Genomic DNA, 27,533 nt, shown 5'->3' with positions numbered 1-27,533 from the left:
CTGCCCCTGCATCCACAGTGCAAATCTCTAAGGTGGTACGATTTCTGGCAGTTGTCCACCTGTGTTACATCTCACTGAGTGCTTCGGCCCAGCTGCTCGGAGCCCCTCCCCTGCCACTTATTGTGTGTGATCTATAGGCAGCTAGAGGTCTGTGGTACTTTATTGGGATCTTTTTTCTCTTCTGTCTTCCCCCTTTGGTCTTTGCTCTTTTTCTCTCTAACATTGTTTTTGCATTGCATGTGTTAACTTGGTAGCATTCAGTACTATTTTCTCTCAACACTCTGTCCTAATCACTACTACGATTTTCCTCCCAGACTCATTTCCTCCCACGTCTCCTGCCCCCCCCCCCCCCCTTCCAGTCCCTCAAACCTACCCTCCTTCCCTTACCTGACCCTGTCCCAGAGCGATATGCAGCGGGCAGCCTCAGAGCCACAGAAACCACACACACACGCTGGAAATCTAAGAAACACATGTTCACAGGCCACAGGAAGATTTGTTGGTAAACAGTTTGTTGTATATTTCCTTTTATCCAAGGTTTAGTCTTCACTAATAATCTGTAATACAGATACTGGAGCTCAGAAAGAATTGGGTAACATTAAGTGAAACGGCCAAGAAAACTTTGGGTATAATGTATGAGCTGTTGTGTAACCTTTTGCTTTAAAGCCAAACGTTTCACACAGGTGTTTGACACTGTTAACTGTGTGACTTTTGACACCTATTTGGTGGCAAAGAGGAGCACAAGGAAAAGGTCAAACCCAGTCCTTTTAAAAACCTGACCCACTTTTTTTACAACACATGCTTTTTTTAGCATCAGTCTTAAATCCGTGAGCAGCAGAGATGTTTGTGGTCATTGCTGGGGTCCCCCTGAATATTTTTCTTTTATGTCGGCAACAGAGTAAGAGAAAAAACATTAAACTGAACCAAAAAATAACCAAAGCATTTGCCTGTAAACAAATCCCATCGCCTTACTTCAAACTCAGTGAGATGCAAGTGTTTAAGTCTGTGTTTAGTCGTTGGAGAGCCCTCAAACCTTGGCCTTTAGTGTTTTTAACTTAACTGCACGATGATAAACTTTCAGTTGATGAACTGGGGCTTCAGAATTACGGTAAGTATATGTTTTATTACATATACACACTTATCTTAATTGGACTCTGCTTCTGTCATATTCCCCTCACTTAGTTGATTGAAATCTTTAATCCCCACACTTGCCTCCATTTACTGGGAAGTCGGAGCCTTCTGCGTTATTCGTTTGGCTCTTGGTGCGCTGAGACAGTTGTTTCCATTTAGGCACACCTGCAATAGTTGTTACTGACCAGGAATGTACAGAGCACCAGATACAACCTAGCTGCATGAGTTTATGAGGAGCAGCAGACAGCAGGTCCTGTCAGTCCACTATTAGCACTTGCCAAAAGACATTCCGCAGGGACACGAGAGAGGAAGATGAGTAACTGCAACAGCACACTTCACTTTTTGGAAGACAGATCCCTAAAGGGCCTGTCTCAGTTGTCTTTTCAGATCTCAGATCTGTTGTTGAGAGCGGTCATCCCTTGGAAAATTAAATAAAATATGTGGTTTACATGGACAAATATGCCTGTTCTGTGTTACACAAATTCTTATGCCCAGACAGGAGCACGCAAACACTCCCATATTGTACACACATAAATAGCTGCATAGACAGAAGCAAAAAAAAATCCTAAATCCTCTGAGGTCTCTAGGTGGGGTCCCCTGCATATCACTTCCCTGACCCACATCTTTTGCCATGCACTGTGCCGATGACAGCACAGTGCACACTTTTAAACAAAACACCCCCCCTTTTGTAGATCTCTTTTGTTTGGATAACATTTTCTATTTTTCTTTCTCCTGTATTAACAGTCAGTTGGTGGATTTATTGACATGCCTACCTTTTCTGTTTGTATACAGTATTATGTTTGTTTAAAAGCAGAGAGAGATTTGCATTTTTTAAAGAAACTAGAGAAGCTAGCAGAATTTGCAGTTGAAAGCGTTTGGCCGGTTTCTTACGTTGTGTCACGTGTGACTGTTTTTTTGACAGCCCAGTATTTTAAAGCCAGGTTCGTATGGAAATGCCTTCACTCCACTTGCACTGCTGTTGGACTCGCCGTCGTTGCTTTCATCCGTCTGTCTGTCTATTCTTTTGGTGCACTCATCTGTTGTTCAACACGCAGTCTGCGCCTCACCTCCGCCCTCTAACCTTTGCTGAGCCCATTTTGAACTAATCTCTCTATCAGTGTCAGCAGTTGCGACTGGTGCCTCATCCAACCTGCCCTTGTTTTTAATTTAGCTTTATTGAAATAGATAGGCACATTGTCAGATTTGTTTTATTTGATAAAAAAATACAGCGAACAGGGATTGTCTAGAGGCTGAGGATTCAGCGAGTTTAGTTCTTATTTCCCTCCCTGCTCCAAGCCTCATAGATCAGCTAATCCCCCAAATCAATATAAATGTTCACGTGTAGAGTGTTACTGCACCATAATACTGCAGTAAGGGACAGAAGCATACCCAATGTCGGTTGGAGGGGAGGCGCTCACTGCAGCAAATTCTGCAGTGTTTTCCTGCACAGTGAAGTCGGGGGACATTTTATCCACCGGGGAGGAGGCAACATACTCTATCAGACGCACAGCCTCTAATTCTGTATATCTCATAACATGTCCAGGAGCTGCCAAGCGGGGACATCTAATACACAGTGATAGCATGTTAATGTAGCCTTATAGTTTCTAGTTATGATACAAGCAGTACAGGCTGTCTCCAGTTCATGTGAGACCCAGCACAAATTCCTGTCTTATCTTATCCCACAGCGGAAGGTAACCAACAGTCACAGAGAGTAAGCACAGTGCATACATGCATGAAATGGAGGGAAAACAGAAACAGGAAGTGAAGCGGTTCAGCCTCTCCCTCGGGTATTAGAGGCAAACATCAGCCAGATGTTTTGGATGTAGTATTTATTCCAGCCATCATAATTGTAAATATTAAGTAGGGCAAAGGAAGGCAACAGTTTGCTCTGAAATACAAAACAAAACAAAAACCAATTATCCCAAATAAGACCTTCGTGGGCGGAGGTGCAGTGTGTGCTGTGTGTGATTACCACTCCCCTTCACATGCACTAACCCATACAAGCCAAGCTCACCTCCACCACCCTAGAGATTCACCTCCATCATGGCTCAGCCTGCTCTGTCCCCGACCTCCTCTTTTTTTGTCAAAGAGAACTAATTGAGCCCTGTTGAGCCATCACCTTCCTCTTTGTGCCTGATCCACCTGATACTAACACATCTTGAGTTTTGTTAACCCCGCCATCCACCCCAGCCCGCCCCACCCCTCTGTATGTGTACCATTCACAGTGCGCTACTAACACCGACGATCCTTTTTGTTAAAACTCTTTAACAAAAAGCTGCATGCTGTTTTGTTCCAACCCCTTCACTTTCTGTTTGTGAAAGTTGATGTAAATCTCTTTGTGATTATAAATATCCTTTTTGTTTGGTTTGTATGTTTTTTTTTGGTAGAATGCAGCACTCTGGTGAATGTTAGACAAGCTTGGAATAGTTATAATCACAACAGAACAACACTGCTTATTAAGAAATCTCATTGTCTCCTGTTTATTTGTGCTTGAGGATGTACTGTAGTGTGTATTGGTGGGACGGTCTTGCATTTCACTTAATGTTTTTGTTTTCTTGCTGACCCATACTAGTGATATAATGGTCTGAGACATGCACATTTGCCCTAGAGTGTGCTAGGAATTCCTGTTGTGTATGTTCTTGCACTCCTCTCAAAACCTCTATGATTCATTATCAGTTGCCTGATCTTGTCCATATTAGGTTTGAATTGAATGTCACTTGAATACCCTTCTGGCTCCCACCGGACCAAAATGGGTATTTATTTAACTAACACTAAAATCATGTCTAACTTCAGTGGATGTTAACAAATCAAATATGAAGTTAATATGCAGACTTTTCCACTTCAGGACGAGATGATACTACATTTACCATTCTATGGGTGTCAGTTTTTTGCCCAAACTGGCCAGCAGCAGACTAGTTGAGCCTTGGCTTAGCTTGCTGTAAATGCCTTTATTATGTCGTAACTGTAACTACTATGTAGCCATCATGCACACGCACATTACAATGTCAATGCTAAACCGTTCTATTGTGTAGCCCTAATCAATATTGTAATATTTGATCTGGTCATCCTTTCATAGCAATTATGAAGTGCTTTTGAGGCATTTTTAAAATATTGAGATATATTAATGATATTTCCAAGAATTATTGAATTAAAGGTTTGCAATGTGTGCCACGTTTTTAAAAAGCAATGGTGTGGTTCGGACCAAACTGTTGATAACAAACCAGAGATGCTGGAGGTGTCCAAAAACATGCACAATAGCTATTTCTACTGTCTCTAACGGGGCTACATGCACACAATGTCTCCCTCTCTTCACCTGCACACCCACATATCCCCCTCACACGTGCATATTCTGTCCACACTGGGCCTTGTAATGGTAATCCAAGGCCCACTAGCTCCACTTCTGTCTCTTCCTCTTGCTATATTTTTTTGTGACAGCTGCATATGTTTCATGGTGCTCCCCTTTGTCATGGTTACGGAATCACAGCAAGCTTGGAGATTCTGGTCTTGTTTTGTTAATGCAAGATTTCCATACCTGTTTTGTGTCACTTTTCTTTGTGTACTAAGATCTTGCTCTGTAGTGGTTCATATATGTATGCGTGTGATACATATATTTCCCTCTCCTTCCTTCCTTCTCCTCTTAACTTCTCAGTTAGTGGATGTGACTTGATGTGTATCTTTATCATCCAAAAAAACAGAAATGCTCATGCCCAATTTTGCCTTTTTAAAAAAAAAAAAAAAATGATCATAAAAAAAAAAAAAAGGTTTTTAAACTCCCACTGTAGGAGGATATCCTGTAGTTTATGGGCTGCATATAGCCTTATGTATTCAACATAGTGGAAAACCTACCCTTCCTCTCAGTCTCCCACCCTCTATCTCCCCTTCTCCCACCCCCCAACCAACCTTACCACTCCTTGTGCTGGAAGACACTGAAGTTACACGCTGTAGGTGATGTGGATGACAAAAAATGATGATGGTGATGGTGGTGGTGGTTGTGCTGATGATGATAGTGTGATCTGATTGTTTTATTTTTATTTTGTTTGTTTGTTTGTCTGTCTGTTTTTTGACCAGTGCCCACGGGGAAAAGCTTCTCTTATTATTGGAATATTTTTGGTTTTTTTCTCCTCTCTTCTCTCTGCTAGGATAACATCGGGCACCGGCTGCTCCAGAAACATGGCTGGAAGTTGGGGCAAGGCCTTGGCAAAACTATGCAGGGTAAGGACTCACTCTTCTGTACACCTACGTTCAATGTATGCTGGTGGTACTGAGCCACTACCCTGTCATTTTCTTTCCCCTCACTTTTCCAGGTTTTTTTTTTTTCTATCAGCAAATTTTCTTTTCTCTTTACATTCTTTCGCTGATCTCTCCCTTTGTGTGTGTTGCTGGGTTAATTGGATTTTTATATAAACAAACATAATTCCAGTTGTTCCCGCAGCATGAAGAGGGAGGAGTATGTTCCCAAGGCTTTGGAAAGTATGAGGGCAGGGATTCTGGGGGTTGGGAGGTGGAAGTGAAGTGTTTATTTGTCTTCAGTGTTGCATTTAGTTAACAGCAGCTCAGATTAAAATGGTGTTCTTCCCTTTCAAAATTACAGTGTAATTGGTCAGTTTTGTTCACATCCAGTTGTTTAAGACAGGAGTTATGGTCTTTGGATTGCTGCTGTGCAAGCACGTAAGATCTCTCTTTGAACCCCTGGTTAAAAACAAACATCTTCTGATCAGGTTTATATCTTGCCTACAGGAGCAAAATATTGTTTCTCTTTTGAAACATTTATTTTCATTCGGGGCAGTGATGCAGGAGTGCTAACTAAGAGCACATGGTTGATTTTGGAAACACAAACATGTTAGCCAGAACTCTATCCAACATGGCTGCCTCTTGCTGGAATGTATAGTGCATGAATTAACAGGCAAATGACCCTCTTAGGCCTTGTCTGGACCAGTTGTATTTACAGTTTCAGGCCTCTGTACCAGTGAAATTGGACCGAATCCAAAACCAGTTTGCACTAGAAGGCATGTATTTGAGTCTTTTATTAATATGGGCCATATATTTACACATTTGAGTGTTGAAATGACAAATAATGACCAAAAGTTTTGAAATCTGTCCAGAGATCACCTCAGCCTTAGCGCGGGCGGAACTCAGATTCTCCAGTTCCATTACAATTTTCCTTTGTTGTTACATAATTAGATCCATTTTGTAACCAGGTCTCACTTAAGGAGTAGTGTTGTTCCGAAATCTAGTGAGACGTGAGTTGTTGCAGTACAAGGTGGAGTTGTGAGTCAGAGTTGGGGGGGAGGAGTTTGAAGTTTACTTACTGGAATTTATAATCATTTCTGACTTCTAAACTGATTTTGACAATCAAGTTGAGGCAACAACTGTAACAACTCACCTTGCAAGATTTCAAAATGAACTGTGCTTTAGCAAGACCTTTTTGTTTCTAGTTACATAATGGATCTCATCATTTAACAAAAAGGTCCATCTCCACAGGAATTGTTTCGGTACCGTTGTCAGAGACTTAAAGTACTTGTTTCTGCTACTGGCAGGCTGAGGTTGTTATTTTGGATGTTATTAAGTGGATGTAGCTTTGAAGCTTGGAGGTGCCCCAAAGGATCGATTGCAAGACTTTAGGTATGAATGATTCAAACAACAAAAAGTGTAAATATAGGGCCCAGATTTAGAAAATACTAGAACTCCACTTTAAGGTTCTACTATGTCAGTGTGTAGTCTGCATAATATTCACTCCTCTGAAAATATGTGCGCTACAAGTTTTTTTTAATATATATTGTGATTAAATATGGTTGTCTCTTGAGTGTAGGAAAAGCTGTATCACGAAGAGGCTCTTTAAGCCCAGCTCATTGAATTAATTCTGCAGGATGTAGAAAGCTTTCAACTAGAAAGCTGCATTAAGGAGGTTTACTTTCTGGAGACATCTGTAATTGGATGGCCTAGTTGATATTGACTTGCTGTAAGAGGGAGCGGGCTGAACACAGTCGAGTGTGTGGGTTGGTCTTGGCTAACATCAGCACCTCATTAGCTCAACCCTGCTGTGCTCATGGACTCATTGGCTGAGAGGCAGTGGTGCAGAGCCCTGGCATGTTTCCAGTGAGCCTCTTCCTGTCTCTTCACCCCTTTTCCTCATCAGTATCTTTATTATCTGTCTTTTAACTTCAGCTCTCTTTCAAAGCCTCACCCTTCTCTGCACTCTCCAAAGAGGATGATGTATAGCATTGTCTGTGAGTGATGTCATCACTGGCAGGCCAATGAGTCTTCGCAGTCTGCTGTGAATGGAGCTTGTTTTTCATCATTTCTGGCATTTTGGTTTGTCTCCTCCATGTTCTTCTCTATCCTAAACAGATCTACCAGTTTCATTTCTATAACTGTCACGTAGTCATTTCCGTCCACTTCATCTGTCTTTGTTGCAACTCTTACTCAAGTGCGTGGCTCTCCCTGTAAACTCAGCAGTAACACGGGCTCAGTGTCAGCATTTTAATGAGAAACAGGACTGCGAAATGGAGTCTCCAGCCCGCGCCCAAACTACATGTAGGTTATGGCTTTAGATGTGAACATAAAGAGACAAAGTTAGTGAGTCGATAGCAGTAAAAGTTTAGAATATTGCTGCTTTATTGAATTTGTAGGCAGCATTGTCACATAATTGCCTTCCTTGTGTTTAAGGTTCTGGAAAGTAGATTTTCAGTTGTCTGCCATCGGACAAAGAGAATTAAATTTGTGCATGACGAAACTGAAATGCATAGTAGTGTAGACATGTTCATTTTGGAGGTGACTTTGATGAAATGAAAGGTTTAGCCTGCTGAGACTCAACAGAGAAACTAGGCTCTGGGGTGCAACTTTTTTTTGGTCACACGTGCCAAAAAATTCTGTCGGGTGTGACTAAACATTTTCATTGGTTGTACTGATGCAGGTCAGCTTAAAAAAATGCATACAGATATTTTTTAACAAACACAAACTGAGTGTGTAGACAGTTGCTTTTGAAAAAATATAAGCCAATAGACATATTTCAAGAGTTTGATTTATTGTGAGTTTCTCAAGTTTTTCAAGCATCAGCACTTCTTAAACATGAGGTTAATGTGCTTTCTTGATCAATGTGCTCTATTTTTGAAAATAAATAAAAAGTGTAGAAAATGTTCCAAAATGTTAAAAGTCAAGTGCTCCAGTGCAACCAGTGTTAAAAGTCAGTCTGGAGGGAGAAGAAATATATCCCCTTTATCTTCTATTTTGTTGTTTGTATCAAAGTCATTTTCACAATTAAAAGGTGCGTCAGTGTGGAGGTATTGCTGTTAATCACTTGTTGATTTTCATCTACGCATAGATTTGCATCTGATTGAATAGCCGTGATAAGTCATTGTTTGACATTTATGCTTTAGATAACACACGGATGTGACGACTGGCTGTTGAGCTGCGTTGTGGCTGCTCTAGCCACTCTTGTTCATGTACATATATGGCCTTGGTTCCCCCGTGTTGTCTCATAGGTATTCTCAGCCTGACTGTGGACAGGGACCAGAGCAGACCAGGAAGCCACTTCATTCTTGGCAGGTTGACAAGTGAATGCAAAGCAACAGCACAGCAGTAATTTTTGAGCGTAGCGTTTGGTGTTCATCATTGTTTATTTCCATCCGGCCTTGAACAGCTGAATAGCAATCTATTTGATGTGATAAGGATTTGTGCTTTGTGTGGAGGAGAGAACAAGTTGCAGGGGCTGACTGTGCTCTTGTTTTTGCCGCTGGCATCACTGATGTGTGGTTATGTAAGCATCCTGCTTTGTGGGCAGATGAGACTGCGGCAAAGTGTGTCCAGTTGTTGTGTAGGAATTAATGGCCCGGCATTGGAGCCAACCGTCTCCATTGAAATTTGCTAAGGCACTTAAGGGTAGACTGAGAGCACAATTGCACCCTTGTATTTCATTGAAGTCTGCTGGACAATCATAATCTTCCTCTCCTGTCCTGTCCTCCTTGCCAGAGTCGAAGGTTTTTGAATTTTTGAAGTGAAAGAATTGTGTCCCCTTTTTAAGTTTTTCACTGTATTGACTTTGTTCTTATTCTTCTTTTGTCCTTTTTGCCCCTTTTTAGGTAAGGTTTGTTGGATCCCCTCTGTATGTCAGTATGTGTGTGTGTGGGTGTGTTTTCTTTCTCCCACTCTGCAGTTGACCTAAATGTAACACCCCTTTTACAGTGTACCGTAGGCTAATGGCCTCTGTCAGCTTCCTCCTCTTTGCTTCATAATCACTAAACCTTTATTTCAATCTGCACAAGTGTAAAGTGCTTCGATTTGAACAAAGAACCAAAATCCATTTGAAATCAAGATAGATTTAGGAAGCCATGATTCCATCACATCCCTTAGAATCATCATCTACACGTATGTTAGATTTTTTTTTTCCTCTTTGAGTTTCCGTTGCTGCTCTCGGGTATCTGATTGGCTGTAACCACGGCTCAGAATTTGAATGGCTTGCCAAGTAGACAAGTTTTCCCCCCTCTGCTTGTTTGCCTGTTTCTACCTCCAAACCTGTGAAACTTTTGTGTATGTGTGTGGTCATTATGTGGGACTGAGATGTGTGAGTGTGTCTGTTACTTACCGGGCCATAGAGTCAACTTACAGGGAAAACCTCACCACCCTTCTATACCCCGAATGTCTCTGTCCCCATGGTTACACGCTCCCGTCCTCCCCCTGTTTCTTTGCCCCTCCTGCACAGCATGTTTGTCCCAGAGGTGCACACCTGCCTGCCTCAAACTGTCACACTCACCTGGGGCTTTAAGCAGTGTTGGAGGTAACACGCTGAACTACTACTTTCACACGATAGAGTGAAATGTAACACTCCAGATGGGCGCACAGTTCACATTTTTTAGTGTACTTTGGTAAAACTGCTGCTACACAGCAACGCAGAACCCGCTCTAAGCACTGCTCAAAGCCTTGCTGGCTCTTTCCTCAGGTACATTTGTACATGTGTCATGTGTTCACTTATTTCCGGGGTCAAGCACATCCCAAAAACAAAGCTTGCTGGCTGTAAGCTAGCGAGGAAATGAGAGAATCTCGGGGAGATTTGCTAACTGGGCTGACAAGCGTCTGCGAGGCGAAAAAGCTCAAAGGGGGAAAATGGTGGTCGTCCCTAGAGGCATCTATCATCTCAGACATGATATTTGAGACATAGGTGCTCCAAAAGAAGATGTTTGACCATTCCCTCACCCAGTACAGCTCCTCCAAAAGCTCTTACCTGATGGGGTTTTTGACGAAGGTAAAGAGGGAAGGGTTGCTGGGTTTTTATGGGGATATGGGACTTTTGGCGTCCTTTGTAAGGGGTGGTAGTTGGTACCTTAAAGGGCATATTCTGGTTGAGAGAGCAAGGTGACGCCAGGCTAGGGGCCTGGGGACTTGGACGAGTGGTTGGGAGAGCGTGGTGAGAATAAATCCCTGTAAGCATCTAGCCCTGAGTGAAGGGATGAGGGGGCTGGGGAGGGGGGGTGACACACCGATGCCCCTCTGGTAATCTTCCCCCCCTAAACCCCACAACCACACTCCCAACCCCACCCTCCCTTCTCTATGTGCCTCAATCTTCCTGCTTAACCAATTGGTGTTTCTTTTTTACAGCGATTTGATCCTGCCCATGTTGTGCTGATGGTAAACTTAGTGGTAAATGTTATTTTATCCCCCAATTGAATTGTTTTATTTTTATTTTTTTTACTTTGTTTTGATTTCTCCCATTTTTTTTGTTTTCCTCTCATCAGAGCACCAATGCTACATAGGCTTTTCAATTCTCTCTGTATTAGTCCTCATTCTGCTGCTTGTATTTTATCATGCATATGTATTACTCTTAGAACATTGTCATTTTGTTTGTTTTCAGTTTTTTTAAAACCTTGTGATTCACACCCCGTGATTTAGATGCACATTGTTTTTGTCTGGTCCCTTTCTTTTCCACTGGAATGGGTAATGTGGAAGTTTTGTCACTGTGTTTTAAAGATTGGTGATAGTTTGGGATGATTGTAATTGTTCATTAATCTCTAATTCTGGGCCTTGCTTGTAACTCCATTCAGACGTTTCACTGCAGTGGCTGGCTAACAGACTCCAACAGAACTCCCTCTCTTTTTTTTTAGGTTTCACTTCTCTACCGCTGTTAGGCAAAGAACATGAACACACATGTCTGTCAGAAGATAGTCTTATGATGTAGTTATCGCACAATCAGTGCTCACCTCTCACTGCCTTGGTGGAATAAGGCTTCCACAATCATCCAATCGTAGTTTGGGTTTTTAGCTAAAAGCCCACCCAGCTGCCAGACACTGCAGTGGGACTGAGAGTCCAGGCAGGCCTTCATATTTTCCAATGCCCATGCATTTATGATTTCAGAATTAATATGTCATTGGGCTGTGATGACTAAATTACTAGAGTAATAACAGATATTAACAAAACCTTCCTCTGTCCAGAAAAGTAAGAATGTGCCTGGAAGAAGCCCTGTTAAAAGGAGTAATGTGTAAGATATGGCCAGAATATTACTTTAAAACATTAATGAACTAACAACAGTTAGTGTGAAGAAACAACAGTTTTGAAGTTATGTCAAAAATGTCTATGCACTGTGTTGTGGAAGATGTCTTGTTGTCCCTGTTTCGGTCAGAGCCACTGTAAATCACCTCCTTACTTTACCCCGGTTGTCAAACTGACCTCAGTCGGTCTCTTGAGGCTGTTCAATCCCAGTTTGTTGTCAGGCAGCCAAATCCAGTTGATTTGGGCCCAATTGCCCGTTGTGACTTCCCCTTTGATCTGAGGTCCCTGTCTAGACGAACTCGAGAGCTACTGGTTTCATGGCTAGCACAGTCATCAACTGTAGCTAGCTACAGCTAAAGATAGCCAGCAAAGAGCAGCACTTGTTGGTTACTCTTCCTGCTGTTTTTGGAGCTACCTTGAGTTCTGGCCATATTCTACAAATTACACCTTTTGGAAGTAATAAGTTATGACATTATTAGCACATTACACATGTTATTTCGGGGCTCCTCCTGGTTCAAAGTGTTACTTTGGTAGGACAGTGGAAAATGCACAGTATTTTTTATTTTTAGTCAAATTTGTAAGAACCTACAAAGAAGCATTTATTATACATTTTCAAGCCAAGTGCTTGTAGTTATTCCATATGCCCAATGGTATACGTAAAAGCTTGATTCATGAAAACAAACTAACTTTGACATATGTGGGAGGAAAAAAACTGAAACCAAACTTAATTGATAATCACTATCAGTAAGATTGATTATTGTATCTGGCTGGCAACAGGAGCAGCAGACTAGTCCAAATTCTTTTTATGCCTTTTGTGTTGAGATTCCCCTGTCTATCTATCTGTCTGTCTGTCCTCCCCTTCCTTCTCCTCCTACCCATACCCATGTTTCACCAGGTAAGTATCCCCATCCCTTGCACTGTCACCATGGCGATACCTGGCCTGTGACGTCACTCTGCTGTAGTTCAGTGCTTGTGTCCTTTTTTAATTTTTTACTCTTGTCTTTCTCTCTGCTTTGTTTGGCTGATTATGAGTGGATTAAGCAATTCTGTGTCAATCTCCAAAGTAGTTTTGATTTTTATATATTTTATATCTTTAATGTTTCATTCTGTTTTTTGTTTTTTTTTTGGTTGTCTTTGGTTTGTTTATTTTTCTACAGTTAATTTCCTTCCGATCTAGCTCTTTTCACAGCTTACATAACGTAGCTTAAGTAGACAGAGGAAAATAATCTTTCAACTCCGTGTCATTATGAGGAAGGGGGCCTGGGACAAGGGAACAGATTTGGACCTCAGGACAGTGGAAGGGGCTTGCAGGGTCAGCCAGCCTGCAGATATTTCAGAAACTGATGATGCAATTGGCCTTAGATAATATTGGGAGGCTTTTTGTTCCCCTCATGGAGGATGTCGCAGTGGCAGCAGCTGCGCAGGCCTGTTGCAACTCCCTTCACACACACACCACCACACATCCCCTCAAGCTGTAGCGTCCTTGATAAACTTGGCATTCTGGTTTAACAGGACTGCAGCAAAGAGCGAGTGGAGGGAGGGGTGGTGGGTGCCTCAAATACACTGAAAAGATATGGAAACAGATTTGCTTAAAGCTGACAGTCTTTGTCTAATAAGATTTAGTGCTGAACAACCTTGATGCCCTTGACTTCATATAAATCTCCAGATATACATAAATTGCAGCTAATTTGACTCATCTTAAAATGGAAATCAGCAGCCAGATCAAATGTAACAGGAAGGCTAGATAAGATAAAGTGATCTATACTTGGTGGCTGCAGTAAGCTGTGAGAATGGCTGGTGTTTGGTTCACTGTAGCTTTCTGGTCTCTTTGCACTTCAAGGCAAAAATTCTCTAACCCCAGCACCCTATGCTCTAAAAGCAGGCTGTCTCCGAGCTGGCCCTCCGTCACAGTCTCAAAAACTCACCGAGTCCTCTCTCTGTCTCTTCTCCCTCAGGACGCACCGACCCTGTGCCCATCATCCTCAAGTATGATGTCATGGGGATGGGACGGATGGAGATGGAGGTAGGCTGATGTTCATTTTAATTCCTATCTCTAATTTATGGTCTTAATGGGGACACAGTGGAAAGCTTCAGGCTGTTTTTAAATGTTCTAGTTTCGTTCTGTGGCCCAACATGTTAGAGAGAGATGAGTTATCTGCTTCACTTTTTTCCTTTTATCAGTATGCATTCTTTTTGTGTCCGATTGCAGATAAAAATACATTAATTTAACAATGCAATGCTTTGGCTCTGGTGCAGCATCCTCTCTGTCTGTGGTCTCACTCAGTGTCTATCAACACTGAATGATATTAGTCTGCAAAAAATCTAGTAAGAAGTTAGCAAATAAATGTAATGGATTGAAAGTGTCAAGTAGATGAAAAAAAGGAAATATTCAAGTAAAGTACTTTGTACAAAACCTGAGTAAACTGTCCTTAGTTTTATTTCATCATGGGTTATTCTAAATTTTGACAGTAAGATTTTGTTTCATTTTTTTGCTGAAATGGAGCGAAAGAACTTGAACAACAACCATTGCTGCTATAACTAAATATAAATTTAGAACAAAGTGATGAAATGTCATAACAGCCAGTGGTCAAGAAGCTAATATTCGAGATCTCAGTGGCCCTCAGCATGATACAGATATAGACCAAGAGTCTGACGGGAATACTGGATCTCTGTGTGCCAGTGCCAATATTAGGGACTGAAATAATCCAATATCAGTGCACTAGGCAATCATTTTTTGCAATGATCCCTCAAATGTGGTTATCAGACACGTAAGCTGCATATTTTACAGTTTAACAAACTTCAACATCAGTGCACTAAATACAACAAACTTTACTGGGAATCGAATAATTATAAATTATTCCAAGCATCTCTGCATAATAATCTCTTTTAATAAAAGGTTTCTTAGTGCCACATATTTGACAACATATAAATCTGTACAATATATCTTTGGGGCCAATATCAACAGATAACATCAGCTAACAAATAAATAGAGCAGGTTATTTTGTCATATGTAAACTCATTTTGAAACCCTGTGATGAAGTGCGAGTTTTGTTTTGCTCAGTGGGAAAAAACTCTGTCCAACAGCAGTTCAGCTGCAAAGTTATGGGCCACTTGGCACAAAGACAGATAACAAAAGGGTGAAGCTTATAGAATTTTATTTAAAAATCTGTCCAACACTCAGTGCTGACATCCACAGCGTCTGTCGAAGAATCATTGGGTGCTTCAAATACATTTCCACGGCAGAAAATCGTTACATGAGCCAAAGAGCATCATGCACAGTGCCAAGATCCTGCAAGACTCATGTAAAGCTCAGCGGCAGTGAAAACATTCTCTAAAGTTATCAATCAAGCTTTACCAACTGGCAGTCTGACAGGCAAATCTGAGTGCAGTGGATGCCAGGAGGACATTAGCTGAATGAATGAATAGGTGCCAATGCAAATCGGTCAGCAAAGAAAGACTCATGGTATGGGCTTGTTTTCGCTCTAGTGAATGCTTTAGCCTGAGAGTGATCCTAAGTCTTTTTTTTTGTTTTTTTTTTGTTTAAGGAGCACTCCAGCCTCATTTGGTCAATGTTGAGTTGGAAAAAAGATTTTTAACAACTGTAATGTTTTACTGTTTTGCTGTACAGCATGTTTGTGATGTTGAAGAAGGCACACAAGGAATAAAAAGAAAAGCCAACTTGTCAGCTAGCAATATGAAAATAAACTGAGTTACCAATGTTTTAAAAAAAAAAAAGCATATACGCTTTAATTGTAGTTTAAAAAATGATAGAAGAGACGGTAACACAAGTTAGTGAGACGCTTGGACTTCAAATCTGCTGCCTGCTGAATGCCACTGATAACATAAAAGCGTCAGCTCCTGTAGTAGTTTGCATTTGACCTCCACAATTATGGCTGCATGTCATACATCTGCCTTCAGGAGGCTGGTTACCTCCACACGGATATGCTGGTACAATCCATGATGACTTTAGTATTAAAGTATAACTGAATTAAACTTGTCAGCTACAGTGTACATACCTCCTCTGTAAATCATGTGTCTTGTGATCTCCTTTTGAGTAAAAATCAGAAGCCAAAAGTGAAACGTGATTCCATTCCTTTTACTTTTCACGATGGTGGCTCCTAAGTTTGCACTATTCGATGGAATACCAGTAAAAAGTCAGTTTACGCATAGTTTTCAGATATTTCGCCAAAGACAATTTTTTGTGTGGACATTATTTTAGACTCCATAAAGGGCTGACTAATGAGATTTTAGTTGGATTGAAACAATCTGTTACCATCTGAATCATATAGAAGAAAACGTAAGCAATAACAAACTGACCAATCACAACCCCGGTAGCCCATATGTGCCAACAGCATAACAGCTTGTGGCCTGTAAGATGAATCTGAAATGCTCTCGTTGATTCAGGGGTGTTTTTGTTTTGTGTGAGTGCTGTAACTGTAACTGCTGCATCTGTGCTCGTAGCTGGACTATGCAGAGGATGCCACAGAGAAGAGAAGAGTGCTCGAAGTGGAGAAAGAGGACACAGAGGAACTGCGACAAAAATACAAGGTGATGTCCTTCAGTTTTGTGTGTCTCTGATTATTTGTGTTGGTTCTGTCCCCTGTAGCCCGAGTAGCAGGACTGCTGTGGTAAATGCTTGTTTGCAGGGAAATAGAAGACTCTAGTTACTGTTATCAAGTGTTGTCTTGTACTCCTTGAACACAGTCTAAGATTCAGTCACTCATTCTCCCGTGTGTTTCTCATTAACAACAGGACCAGATGGAAAAGGAGAAAGCAATTGCAAAGGCTCTGGAGGACCTGAGAGCCAATTTCTACTGTGAGCTATGTGACAAACAGTATACCAAACACCAGGAGTTTGACAACCACATTAACTCTTATGACCACGCTCACAAGCAGGTACTTGTAATTTCCAATTTGCACTCATGATGGAGATCTGTTTTGTGTTAAAACACGAGAGAAGCGTCTGTCTTTTTAACTGCATGAGAGGAGATCCTGACGTGTTTTGTTCTTTCCTGGCGTGTCATCGTTTTGCTTTTGTGTGTTGCAGAGGCTTAAAGAGCTGAAGCAGAGAGAGTTTGCTCGCAATGTGTCCTCACGTTCCCGGAAAGGTGGAAAGAAGCAGGAAAAGATGCTGCGCAGATTGCATGAGCTGGCTGAGCAGAGGAAACAACAAGACCGGTAAGAGTTTATGCCCCGAGTGCCCTCTGCTGGCTGGATTTCAAACTTATGCTGTTGCTAGTACAATTGCATGTCTGTGTGTTAAGGGATTGTTGTGCAACCTGTTAGGCCGGAAAAAGACCACATCCTAAAAACATGTTTGTCTTGTCTGGAGTGCATATTTCCCAGCCTCTTTTAAGATGATATAATTAAATCCTGACACTGAAGACTTGCAGGAACCTGTCGAGCCCTTTGTAATGATAGACAAACAAAAACAAGCATGTGATAATTCTGTTCAACTGTCACTTCTGTCAGAAACATTTACATCACAATATAATGCTTTTATGTTTCAGTACTCCAGGAAGTGGGCCAATGTTCAAACCTACCACAGTTGCCGTGGATGGAGAGAAGGTAGAAGAAGGCGACATCATAACACCTGAAAACACAATGATGACAGACAATACCCAGGAAGATTCACCTACAGAAAGAGCAGGACCAGGCTCCCCAAAACCAGGCCCGACCATCAGCTTCTCTTTGGGGAAGAACCCCTCCTCCTCCCCGACCGCTAGCAATGCGTCCAAAGTCAGCGTGTCCTTCTCTTTCGCCAAGAAAGCCCCAGTAAAGCTTGAGACAGCAGCAGCGGTGTTTGCTGATCACGGAGAGGAAGCTATGGAGGAGGAGGAGGGCCAGGAGGGAGAGAAGGTTGGAGGGCAAGACGAGACATCTGGCTGCAGCACAGATAGCCCTAAGGGAGGTGATGGAGGAGGAGGTGGAGATGGTGGAGGTGGAGGTGGTGGAGGTGGTGAAGTAGAAAGTGTTGTGGCAGTGACAGAAGAGGCTCAGCAACATGATGATGGAGCCTCTCTAGCCTCCACTCTCAACAAACTGAAGATGATGATGAAAAAAGAGGAAGGATATGCTGGACAGGAGCCTGAGTATTATCACTATATACCTCCAGCCCACTGTCGGGTAAAGCCTCATTTCCAATTTTTGCTGTTTATGAAGGCCACTGATCAGTGTCCGAGCAAAGAAGAGGAAGACGGGGAAGGGGCGCAGGAGGAGGAAAAGGTTGAAGATAGTACTGAACAGACAGAGCCCGACGTTACAGAGTGCAAGACTGAGAAAGAACAAACTGTCACGTCCCCCCCTGACACAGAGACAACCCCTCCATCACCTAAAGTGAAGACGGAGGATGTCCCTACATGTGCTGCTGACTCAGCTCCCGTGGTACCCACTTCACCTACACAAAAAGCAGAGAGCGTACAGGAAACTCTAGATACAAACTCGGGTCCTAAAATCCCCACAGGTCCCTTCTTCCCAGTTCTGAGCAAAGATGAGAGCACGACCCTGCAGTGGCCCTCTGAGCTCCTCGAATTTACAAAAGCTCAACCATCTCTGTCTTACAGCTGTAATCCTCTCTATTTTGACTTCAAGCTGTCCCGCAACAAAGGAGTGCGTGGAGGGAAAGCAACAAAGTCCCCGAAGCCCTGTGAAGAGTCGGATGACAAGGGGCAAGAGGCAGCTGCCCCCACAGCTGAAGTAGACACAACTACCAAACCTGGGACCAGCACTGACAAAGACAAGGCAGTGATGAAGGGAGAGACTGGTCAAACAGAAGGTGATGAGCAAAAACTGGCAACTGGTGGCAGTAGTGCCAAGAAAAAAAAGAAAAAGAAGAAGCATAAGAAGTCTTCGAAGCACTCAAAACGCAAAGGAAAAGAAAAAGGTGCAAAAGAGGACGCAGGGGGAGAAACTGAGGCAACGCAAGAGAAGCCTAAAAAGAAGAAAAAACACAAACGGAAGAAGAGCAAAAATAAAGCTCCGGATCAAGACGAGGCAACAGGTGATGAGAAGGAAAAGGCAAAACCAAAGTCAGAAGATAAAACTGTTGCTTCCTCTGTTCAGCTGACAACTTCCGGAGGAGCAGCGACAGGAAATACAGGAACAGAAACGGGCAAGAGGAAGCGTGCTACGAAGGAAGTGCCTTGCAAGTCAGGAGCAGAGGAAGGAGGAGCCGGAAAAGGGACTGACAAGACCAACTCCTCAGAGGAGCACAGCGGCACCAAGAGACAAAAGACTGACTCCAGTGCACCTCAAAGTGCCTCCTGCTCCACCTCAGCCCAAAAGAGTCCTGGTCCTGGTCGACCTCCCAGCAGTGAGAGCGAAGACGAAGGAGGCACTAAGACACAGCGGTCACGTCATCATAGGTCAAGTCCTCGGGAACAACGCCGACACCATAGTGAGGAATCAGGGCGGTCCTGCAGCCGTTCATCGAGACGGGGGGAGAGACGGGGCAGCAGTCGGCGACGCCATCGCGGCCAAAACTCCCGTAGTCACTCATACTCCAGCAGCTCTGAGCGCTCCTCAGCAGGCAGCAGCGCCTACAGCCACCGCAGCCACAGCTACTCGGACAGCTACAGTGATTACAGCACCGAGGGTCGCAGACGGAGGCGTAAACGTTCATCAGACTCAGAGTATGAGCGGAGAGGAAGCCGAGGTCGTAGACGATCCAGGAGACATCAGTACTCCTCGTCCTCCTCAGAAGACTCCCGCTCACGTTCACGCAGCTACAGTCGTAGGAAGAGGCACCGGCGGCACCACAGGAGCAGCTCAAGAAGCTCTAGTAGCTGGAGCCGCAGCACCAGTGCCAGATCCTGGAGGCGCAGCTACAGCCGCAGCCACAGCTCCGCCAGCCGCTCCTCCAGCTCCACCAAAGGCTCTCCTCGCCGACGAGGTGCCAGGAGTCGAGCGGACAGTGACACACGCCGCAGAGACTTCAACCGCTCTCGCATCTACCGCTCCCAGTCTCCACGTTCATCTTCATCACGAGGCCTTAACCGCAACTCACATTCATCCAGTTCGCAGGCATTGAGACCAGGGAGCTCCCGAGATGCAGGGGAACAGAAAAACAGCCTGACTGCACGCCAGCTGCTGGAGAAGGTTCAGTCTAAAAAGAGCTCTGATGACTCTGCCACAGGAACAAAGTCTGGGCTTAAGATTAAGGACCCCCCACAGGGTTACTTTGGTCCCAAACTACCCCCAACCCTGGGAAGCAAAGCCATGCTGCCACTCTTTGGTAAGCTGCAGGCCGGAAAGAAACCAGTGATCCCACTAACGAGACCTGATGAGGGAGAGAAATCCGGAGCAGGGAAGGGCTCTGAGGCTGAGGCAGAGGTTATCCTGGTAGAGCCTATCAGGGAGTTCCCCCCTCCACCACCACCTCCAGCTCCACCGGTTCAGAAGGTGGAGGAGGCCCCACAGAGCACAGTGGTGCCAGAGGAGACTCAGCAGCCCGCCATAGAAGCCCAGGTGCACCAAGAGCCCCGGCCTTTGTTTGAACAGGAGCCTTCCATGATGTTGCCCCAATACCAAGCCGAAACAGGACAGGACCCATCACAGAACCCCATGATGGAGTCCCTCATGCCAGAAATGCAGCAGCAGCAGCCTCAGATGCATGCCTACCCTGCTTACCCACCACCCACCCTGGAGGAAGAGGGCATGGAGGCGGAGGAGGACGGACTGGCTCCTCTGGAGAGTCAGCCCATCACGTTCACACCAGAGGAGATGGAGAAATACAGCAAACTGCAGCAGGCTGCCCAGCAGCACATCCAGCAGCAGCTTCTGGCCAAACAGGTGAAGACATTTCCCTCTGCTGCTGCAGCAGCAGCCGCCGCTGCAGCAGCTGCCAACTTGGCCCCAGCTCCACCTCCTCCAGCACTGCAGCAGATCCACATTCAGCAGCCCACTGTGTCTGTAGCCTCCGGCACGTCCATCACCACAGTGCAGCACGCCATTCTGCAGCACCACGCTGCCGCTGCTGCAGCCATGGGCATCCACCCAGCACATGCACACCACCCACACCCTGCACATGCCCAGTTGGCCCAGGTACACCACATTCCCCAGCACCACCTTACCCCCATCTCTCTGTCTCCTCTGGGCCACTCTCTTGGTCACTCTCTGGGACACTCGCTCGGACACGCTGGGCTGATTCCTGCCCACCCGACAGCCTTCCTTTCTGGTCAGCCTATACACATCATCCCAGCTTCTGCACTTCACCACACCCCCTTAGCCCTCCACCACGTACCACACGCCCTCTACCCCACACTCTTTACACCTCGACCGTCACAGGCTGCCACAGCAGCAGCTCTCCAACTCCACCCACTGCTACACCCAATCTTCTCAGGACAGGACCTCCAGCACCCACCTAACCACGGCTCTTGAGTGATGATACAAGTGGAGGAGTAAAGTCTCAGCACCCAACCACTGGAGGGAAGGCTTAACCTGACCAGCTTGGTTTAGGGTTTCCAGATGACGTCTTTGCAGGCAGCGAGACGGGAAGCTGTCATTAAACCACCATTTTACTGGCCTACACAGTGCAGTAAGTTGTAGCCACAAAGTGGTGCTGCCTGTGTGAGAGTCAAATCTGACACTAACATTTTGTTCTGGCTCATGTGAGGGTTTTTTTTTTTTCTGTGTTTTGACCTGAATTTTTAAAACAGGGTGTAGATTTACAGACTTCCTCAAGACATTGGTTTATATTCCACCGCCCATTTGTTTTTGAATGATGAGTCAAAGAAACCACTGGAGGTGTTTTTTTGTTTTTCAACTTAAAAATGTTATTCTTCTCACGGTTTTTTATGTTTTGCTCATTTTGGCAGCCAAAGAGACAGAATGGCTGAAACTAAAAGCAGAATCGTGTCTGGAAAAGAAAGTGGCATCGCTCTTCGTTTCCATAAAGTAACCTTCAGAGACAAACTGTTTCATAATTACTGATACTCTTTATGTTCTCATATGACTACTCACCCTCTATTGGATCCTTGGTCTCAAATATTTTGTAATGCAGTACCTTGTACATATATCAGTGTGTAATGTGAAGAATCCCACCAATGATGACCATGTAAAATTACAGCTGTGGTGTCCCAAATCGGTATGACATTGTCACATAGGAGCCCCCTCTGTTAGCGAGGGGAGATGTGATGTAGGGGTCTTTACACCCCATTGCTCTGAGGCAAAGTTAATGTTACCTGTGGTGAGGGTATGCCTGAATGAATTGCACTGAAATCTGTACATCGAGATGATGCGCTTGCATCATGTAACAATAAGATTGTAGTATACTGCAATAATTGTATTTTTCTGTTTTTAAATTATTTTCCAAAATGCTCTTCATAAGGAGGGCTGTGTTTTTGCTTTTTGTGTAATTTTGTAAATAAAACTGCTGTAGATTAACCTATTAACATTCTAGAGGTTTAAGACAGGCATTGAAAAAACGCAGAACTACAAGGGTGGAAGGAAGGTGGATACGTGTATGTATTTTATCAAGGTTGTTTCTAAATTCCCCGGCTGAGATGGGCCGGGATGGCAAAAGAATAGTGATCTGTCAAACAGTAGCAACTCTGTATTTTTTAAAAACTTACTGTTTCAGCAAATAAAATCTTGAGTTCATGTCTTTTTTTTTCCTTTCATATGTTGGGTCATAGAAATTCACATGTAAACATTAAAATCTTCTGAGTAATCTGCAGTCTCCAGTAGAGCTGCAACGGTTATGGCGATGGAAAGAAAATTAATTCTAGTGAAAAAGTTAAACATTTTCAGTTCCAGCTTCTTAAATGTTAGAATTTGCTTTTCCTTTTGGTTGGACAAAAGAAGCCATTAGATGGTGTCACTTTTTGTTTTATATAATGACCAATGCAATGATCCCTGAGAAATTCACAAAAATGTTGACTGTGAGAAAAACATCCTGATCCGTCCCTTTATCCAAATCTGCACCAAAAGTTCCGAGTCGCTCTTCTGGGCTGAGACGCATCCTGCATCCAAGTTTTGTGGAAATGTGTTCAGTTGTTTTTGTGTAACCCTGCTGACAAACCAACCAACAGACACAAATGAAAAACATAACCTCCTTGGCGGAGGGAATAAACATCAGCATCACTTCAGTTGACTGGGAAAAGTCAAGCAATCCCTGCAGAGGTCACTGTTGAATATCAAACACTAGATGGTGCCCTAGTTTCCTTGAACAGACTTGTGAGAGCAGCAAATCCATAAAAATTAATCAAAAGGGGAGCTAGCTGCTAACAGAAAGGGAAAGCTCTTCAAAACATTAGAACTGAACTTTGTTGCTCAGCAGAGTCATTTGATGAAGATATACCAAGGAAATGAACATGTTTTAATTTATTAAGAGAATGAAGTCACTCACATAGTGAGACTCGACCAAAGCATAAATCCAAGAGAAAGAACAATTACAAAATAACTGCTGCTTCCGTTGGTTTTCTGAACAGATCCTTATTGCCATCCTGTTTGTATCGGGTGAGTAAAATCAGCTACGCAAAACCTAAACTAATTTTAATGAGTATTTGCACAGTAGATTGTCTATTTCTCTATAAACAATGCTTATAAAGGCAGAATGACGCTGACGACACATTACTGACAGATGAACGAGCGAAACAAACAGGTTTTCACTGGAGGCAAAAGCAAAGATCAGTTTGTACAAGTACTTTAAAAAGCCATTTGGGTACAGTCATAAGAGGGATTTACAGTTTCCGAGTGGTTCTGATTAGATCACGGATGAGTGGCAGCGATCTGAGGAAAGGAGCAGACCTACGATCAGAAAGTTCAACGCTCTGTCGGAGCTTCAAGTGGAATAAAATACTGTCTGTAATTAAGGTCTTCTTCAACCATTTACATCTGTGGAAAACAAACTAATGGCACCATTTATAAAAAGAAAAATCACTTAAATCTGATGTTAAAAATTCTGCCACTCTTCATATCATGAGGGATGATGGTGTGCTGCAGAAAAATGTCCGCGACTGATCAAAGAGACCCACCGATGTGGATGAGTGGGTGGGTCGGTGGGTGGATGGATCGAAGGTGGTCAGCCCAGGTATCTGATCACCAGGAACATGAAGACGCAGGTCAGCAGCATGCCTCCGATCATGATGAACTTGTCCTGGGTGGCTCGTCTCTCTATCAGCCTCATCACCGTGTTCGACAGCCCTAACATGTTGGCCACGTCCAGCATCTTCTTGTGGGTCCCCTGTGTGGAGCCCAAACAGAGCCGTGTCAGCAGCACTGGTCGCGGCCTTCACGTGCACATTGTTTTGGGAAAACTCGGGCATTACATGACAACAATGCAATTATCCACACTAATTCATCTGATTTTGGGAGTTGCCAACACCCTGCCTGACGCGCCGCTCCGTCAGAAGTTTCCCATGGCTAGACAACCGGGCTACATGTGCCGATCAACAGACACGCCCTGATAAGAGGAGGCCTGAAGCAAAACCAGGAAGACCATCTCCTCCCTGGAAACACAGACTCACCCTCTTAACTGAGCATATGCACACTAACAATGAGACTATTGTGATCACTGTGGAGACCAGAAACTGGGTCAGGAAACTTAATTTTTAACCTGAAAATTCTTTACTAGTTAATTTATCCTAAAAAAATACAAAGTGAAGGTTTTTCTCTGTGGTGGTTGACTTTTCTTCTCTACAATCACGTGCTCTCACCTTCAGTGTAGATCTTTGATCTCTGAGGCCGTTGAGGATGCTGCTGCCGCTGCCCAGGAGGTCGTCCATGCCTCTGTGTGCGTTGTGCAAGTTGGAGTTTAACTGAAGAGTCTCATCTATGGGGATGGAGGTATCTGCGTCCTGTCGAACAAGAACGAGCATTAAAATCCAGGTCATTCAGCTGGAGACCATTTGAGTGTAACACTGAGGGAGCAGAACACTATCAGCTTTTTAACGACCCGAGACTTGACTTGGACCTCTTGGTGTTGGATTAAAACCCAAATAAATAACTAACTCCACCAACACCAGCCTGAGCTTGGTTGCAACAGATCTGACTTCAGGCTCAACGACATGGTCCTTAAATAATACAACAAAATCAAATATCCTTATACTTTTGAGCAAATACCTCGATTGGGACGCCATGAATTACACACAATGTTTTTTTCCTATTAAAAACATCATTTTTAAAATAAAGAAAGTTGCAGTGTGTCATCAAACTCATCAAGTGGTTTTGTCCCGAGGGGCTCACTGGAAGGGTTGGGACTTTGCCTCTCTTCTATACCACGATATCAAAAATCTCAGACGTCGTATATTCTCATATTGCGATAACGATACAATATCGTCTGTCATACGTTGGTCGTGAAGGTACGGCTCATGAGCTCCTCCCTCTCTCTCTCCTGGGCCTCTCTGTCGTAGCGTCGGTGCTGGAAGTTTTGCAGGGCGGTCCGAAGGTGCTGGACATCGTACTTTAGCTGATCCACTCGCCTGAGGGAAAGCAAAGAATACAGTGAGTCGATTAAAGCTCGTTATAAAAGTGGACAAACGCTCTCTCGCCATTTTTACAGGTGCTCCCTCACCTCATCTTACGCATAGATCTAACTATTCATAATTGTTCTGGCTGATGAAGATATTTCCTTTCCCTCAAATCTCACAGTCTCCCCATCTCCTTTACATCACTCAGCCCCCACTGGAGCCCCCCCCCCAGAGATCAGAGGGGTGCTGTGGGATGGGATGGCTGCCGTGTCGCCTAAGGCCTGTTTACCCAGCTCGGAAATGAATCTTTGCCCAATGCAGCAGGAATGCAGGCGATGACGGGGCTTCTGATGAAATGTTTTCATAGAGCCGCGTCGCCACAGGGCAGGACGCGGCTGCCTGCCTCGTCTTCTCCACCCTCCCAGAGCCTTTATGAGATACGGTTCACCCTGCCAGCTCTCACGCTTTAGGGTCACCGTCCGACGAGGGGAATCCAGACTCACAATTTGGCGTTCTGCCGGCGGTTTGGCGGTTCCTTGCTCGCCAGGATCTCGAGACGTTCTAGATGAGTGAAGATCTGGTCGGTTCTCGCCTGCAGTTCATTCTCCAACACTTGAATGATGAGAGAGGGAATACAAACGAGACATGATTCAATTGGTATAATTGTAGGAAAACATTACATCAGATTTTCCTTTTGGATCCATTCCAAATGATTAGGTAAAACTTTACCCTTCTTAAATGTCATACGTTTGTTTGAAATTACTGGAGCTGCACAATTAATCCAAATATTATCAGATATCCAAATCGGCTGCACAGCTGCAATTCTTTAGGTACCAGAGATGAAAGTTTTAATAAGGGCGTTTCGGACTACACATCTTTGGCCCTTGGCTAAGAGTTGACCCTGGGATAAATTAGCCCCTTGTCACACACAGACTGTTAACCCAGGATTAACCTGAGCCCAGGACGATACCATTCACACGGCACTTCTACTAGCCCCGGGTTAGCTGTCCACTGGAACACACAGCTAATACTAACATTGGACAATGTTGTGTTACTGCTCTGGTCACTTTTGCCCAGGCATTTATCAATTGATGTTCGCCCATCACAGATATGTCAGCATCCCTGGATGTGTTTTCCGATATGTCCAAAGATGAAAGCTGTTTAACGATTAAAGAAGAAAAGATGTTTTGAGGACAGTACTCTACAATCACAGCTCACTGCTCTACTTTTGACAATAAAGTTTACTTTTAAATTCTAAAACATCCTGCCTCCGTTTCATATCTTTGATGTGAAGTGTTTGATAATCACATCTTTTCTGGGCATCAGCTCCAAAAATCAAGCAGGAGCTGGGCTCTAGCATTTATCAGTAGAGTGACTCTCCCTCATTAACCAACATAAAGGTTTAGTTTGCTACATCCTCCTGTGTGTAAGAACACACGCTGACATCATAACCTGGGGGTGGGGAGGTTGTCTGCTGCCTGGCTCCCACCATTATCTCGAAGAAGCCCTCCCAGCTTCTGTCACTGCACCCACCCTGATTCTTCCTGTCCTGGCACCAGCCTGGCCCAGCACAGAGAACAATCAACCAGGCGGGGAGACACCACCGCCCCCCTTCCCACTCCTGTCATTATATGCGAGCAGCCATAACAAGTCTTTACTGAATGAAACCATTCAAAGGAAAATGAGCTTATAGTTAAACTCCGACACAGAACAGTGGGAGACACCGATGACAAACTCACAGTGTACTGACTGACGATCCGTCCTCTCCAGATTGCCCATAAGAGACTGCACCTCCTGGATTTGTCTAATCCAGAAACAAACATAACGTTAATTGATAGGAACCGACACATCATTTAAAATATAACCTGGCATTTTTTGACGTCTACAAACACAAACGAACCATTTAGTGACATTTTAATGACCGATAATCCCACCATGCTGTTACAGTTACAGCTAAAGTTAAATCGCAGGTAACTATTATTAGCTTAGTTAGCTAACGTTAGCTGAGAGTCTTCACAGTTTCCGTAGAAACAGACACACTCACTTGTTCGTCTGATGGTAAAGAGTCTCCATCTTCCGCGATTTGTTGGGTTGTTTAGTCTCCCTCCGCTTTGTCTCGTTACTTTTTTACAACACCCTAATTCTGACAGCTGGCTAAGCTAGCTAGCTAGCTAACGGTGGTAGAGCGTACACGTCATCAGCCGAGTGTTTGTGTACGGAAATAGGAAAGCGGAAGTGCTGCGACGTCAGCGTGAGAGGGGCGAAAAAGGAAGAGGGCTCACTCCGTCTCTTTTTTTCGACAATGAAAAATATAAATGAGATCTGTATTTGAGGTTTATTTCCGGTAACGCCTGTTTATATGTAATTTTTGTGAGGTAAAGGCAGTTATAAGGGCAAAAATCATAATCAGTGTTCTGGTTGGATCACAATATTTTCTCAGTTAACGAGCTTTCATCAAAAAGCTGAAGAAACACCACCTAGTGTCAAGTAGCAGACCAGCAGGTGAGAAACCTCATA

General features: G+C 43.8%; 2 protein-coding genes across 19 annotated transcripts in view; one reads left to right on the top strand and one right to left on the bottom strand.

Moving 5' to 3' along the window:
- The window catches only part of gpatch8 (G patch domain containing 8), a 29,544-nt gene extending 7,338 nt beyond the window's left edge, over nt 1–22,206 (top strand). For 2 of the 15 annotated variants that reach the window (XM_030406918.1, XM_030406913.1), the window contains 8 exons: nt 2,051–2,069; nt 5,268–5,340; nt 10,720–10,761; nt 13,563–13,630; nt 16,069–16,155; nt 16,360–16,503; nt 16,655–16,785; nt 17,118–22,206. In XM_030406918.1, coding sequence (XP_030262778.1) covers nt 13,604–13,630; nt 16,069–16,155; nt 16,360–16,503; nt 16,655–16,785; nt 17,118–20,985 — 4,257 coding nt within the window. In that variant the 5' untranslated portion in view covers nt 2,051–2,069; nt 5,268–5,340; nt 10,720–10,761; nt 13,563–13,603 and the 3' untranslated portion in view covers nt 20,986–22,206. The other 13 variants (XM_030406919.1, XM_030406914.1, XM_030406910.1 and 10 more) reach the window with 10 other exon arrangements.
- A 211-nt stretch (nt 22,207–22,417) lies between these two features.
- gosr2 (golgi SNAP receptor complex member 2) lies at nt 22,418–27,260 on the bottom strand. Of its 4 annotated transcripts, none has more exons than XM_030406929.1 (7): nt 27,061–27,260; nt 26,756–26,820; nt 25,520–25,628; nt 24,896–25,028; nt 24,264–24,404; nt 23,583–23,791; nt 22,418–22,618 (listed from the first exon to the last, which is right to left on the bottom strand). In XM_030406929.1, the coding sequence occupies exons 1-6, from the start codon at nt 27,087–27,089 to the stop codon at nt 23,630–23,632; spliced, it is 639 nt and encodes a 212-aa protein (XP_030262789.1). In that variant the 5' UTR covers nt 27,090–27,260; the 3' UTR covers nt 22,418–22,618; nt 23,583–23,629. The 4 variants fall into 4 exon arrangements, with proteins under 4 accessions (XP_030262789.1, XP_030262788.1, XP_030262787.1 ...); XM_030406928.1 differs by having other exon boundaries at nt 22,418–22,615; XM_030406927.1 differs by lacking the exon at nt 22,418–22,618 and adding an exon at nt 22,911–23,337.
- Between the last annotated feature and the right edge of the window lie 273 nt (nt 27,261–27,533).

Source organism: Sparus aurata, chromosome 23 (genome assembly GCF_900880675.1).
Source record: "Sparus aurata chromosome 23, fSpaAur1.1, whole genome shotgun sequence".
NCBI lineage: Eukaryota > Metazoa > Chordata > Actinopteri > Spariformes > Sparidae > Sparus > Sparus aurata.
This window is presented reverse-complemented; position numbering and strand designations above follow the sequence as displayed.

What these genes read in the sequence shown, in the direction of transcription:
- gosr2 (XM_030406929.1), bottom strand. Translation starts at nt 27,089, where the DNA reads ATGGAGACTCTTTACCATCAGACGAACAA. An exon ending in GGATCGTCAGTCAGTACACT is followed by an intron (nt 25,629 to 26,755) that starts GTGAGTTTGTCA and finishes TCATCATTCAAG; the next exon opens with TGTTGGAGAATGAACTGCAG. An exon ending in CGCCGGCAGAACGCCAAATT is followed by an intron (nt 25,029 to 25,519) that starts GTGAGTCTGGAT and finishes GCTTTCCCTCAG; the next exon opens with GCGAGTGGATCAGCTAAAGT.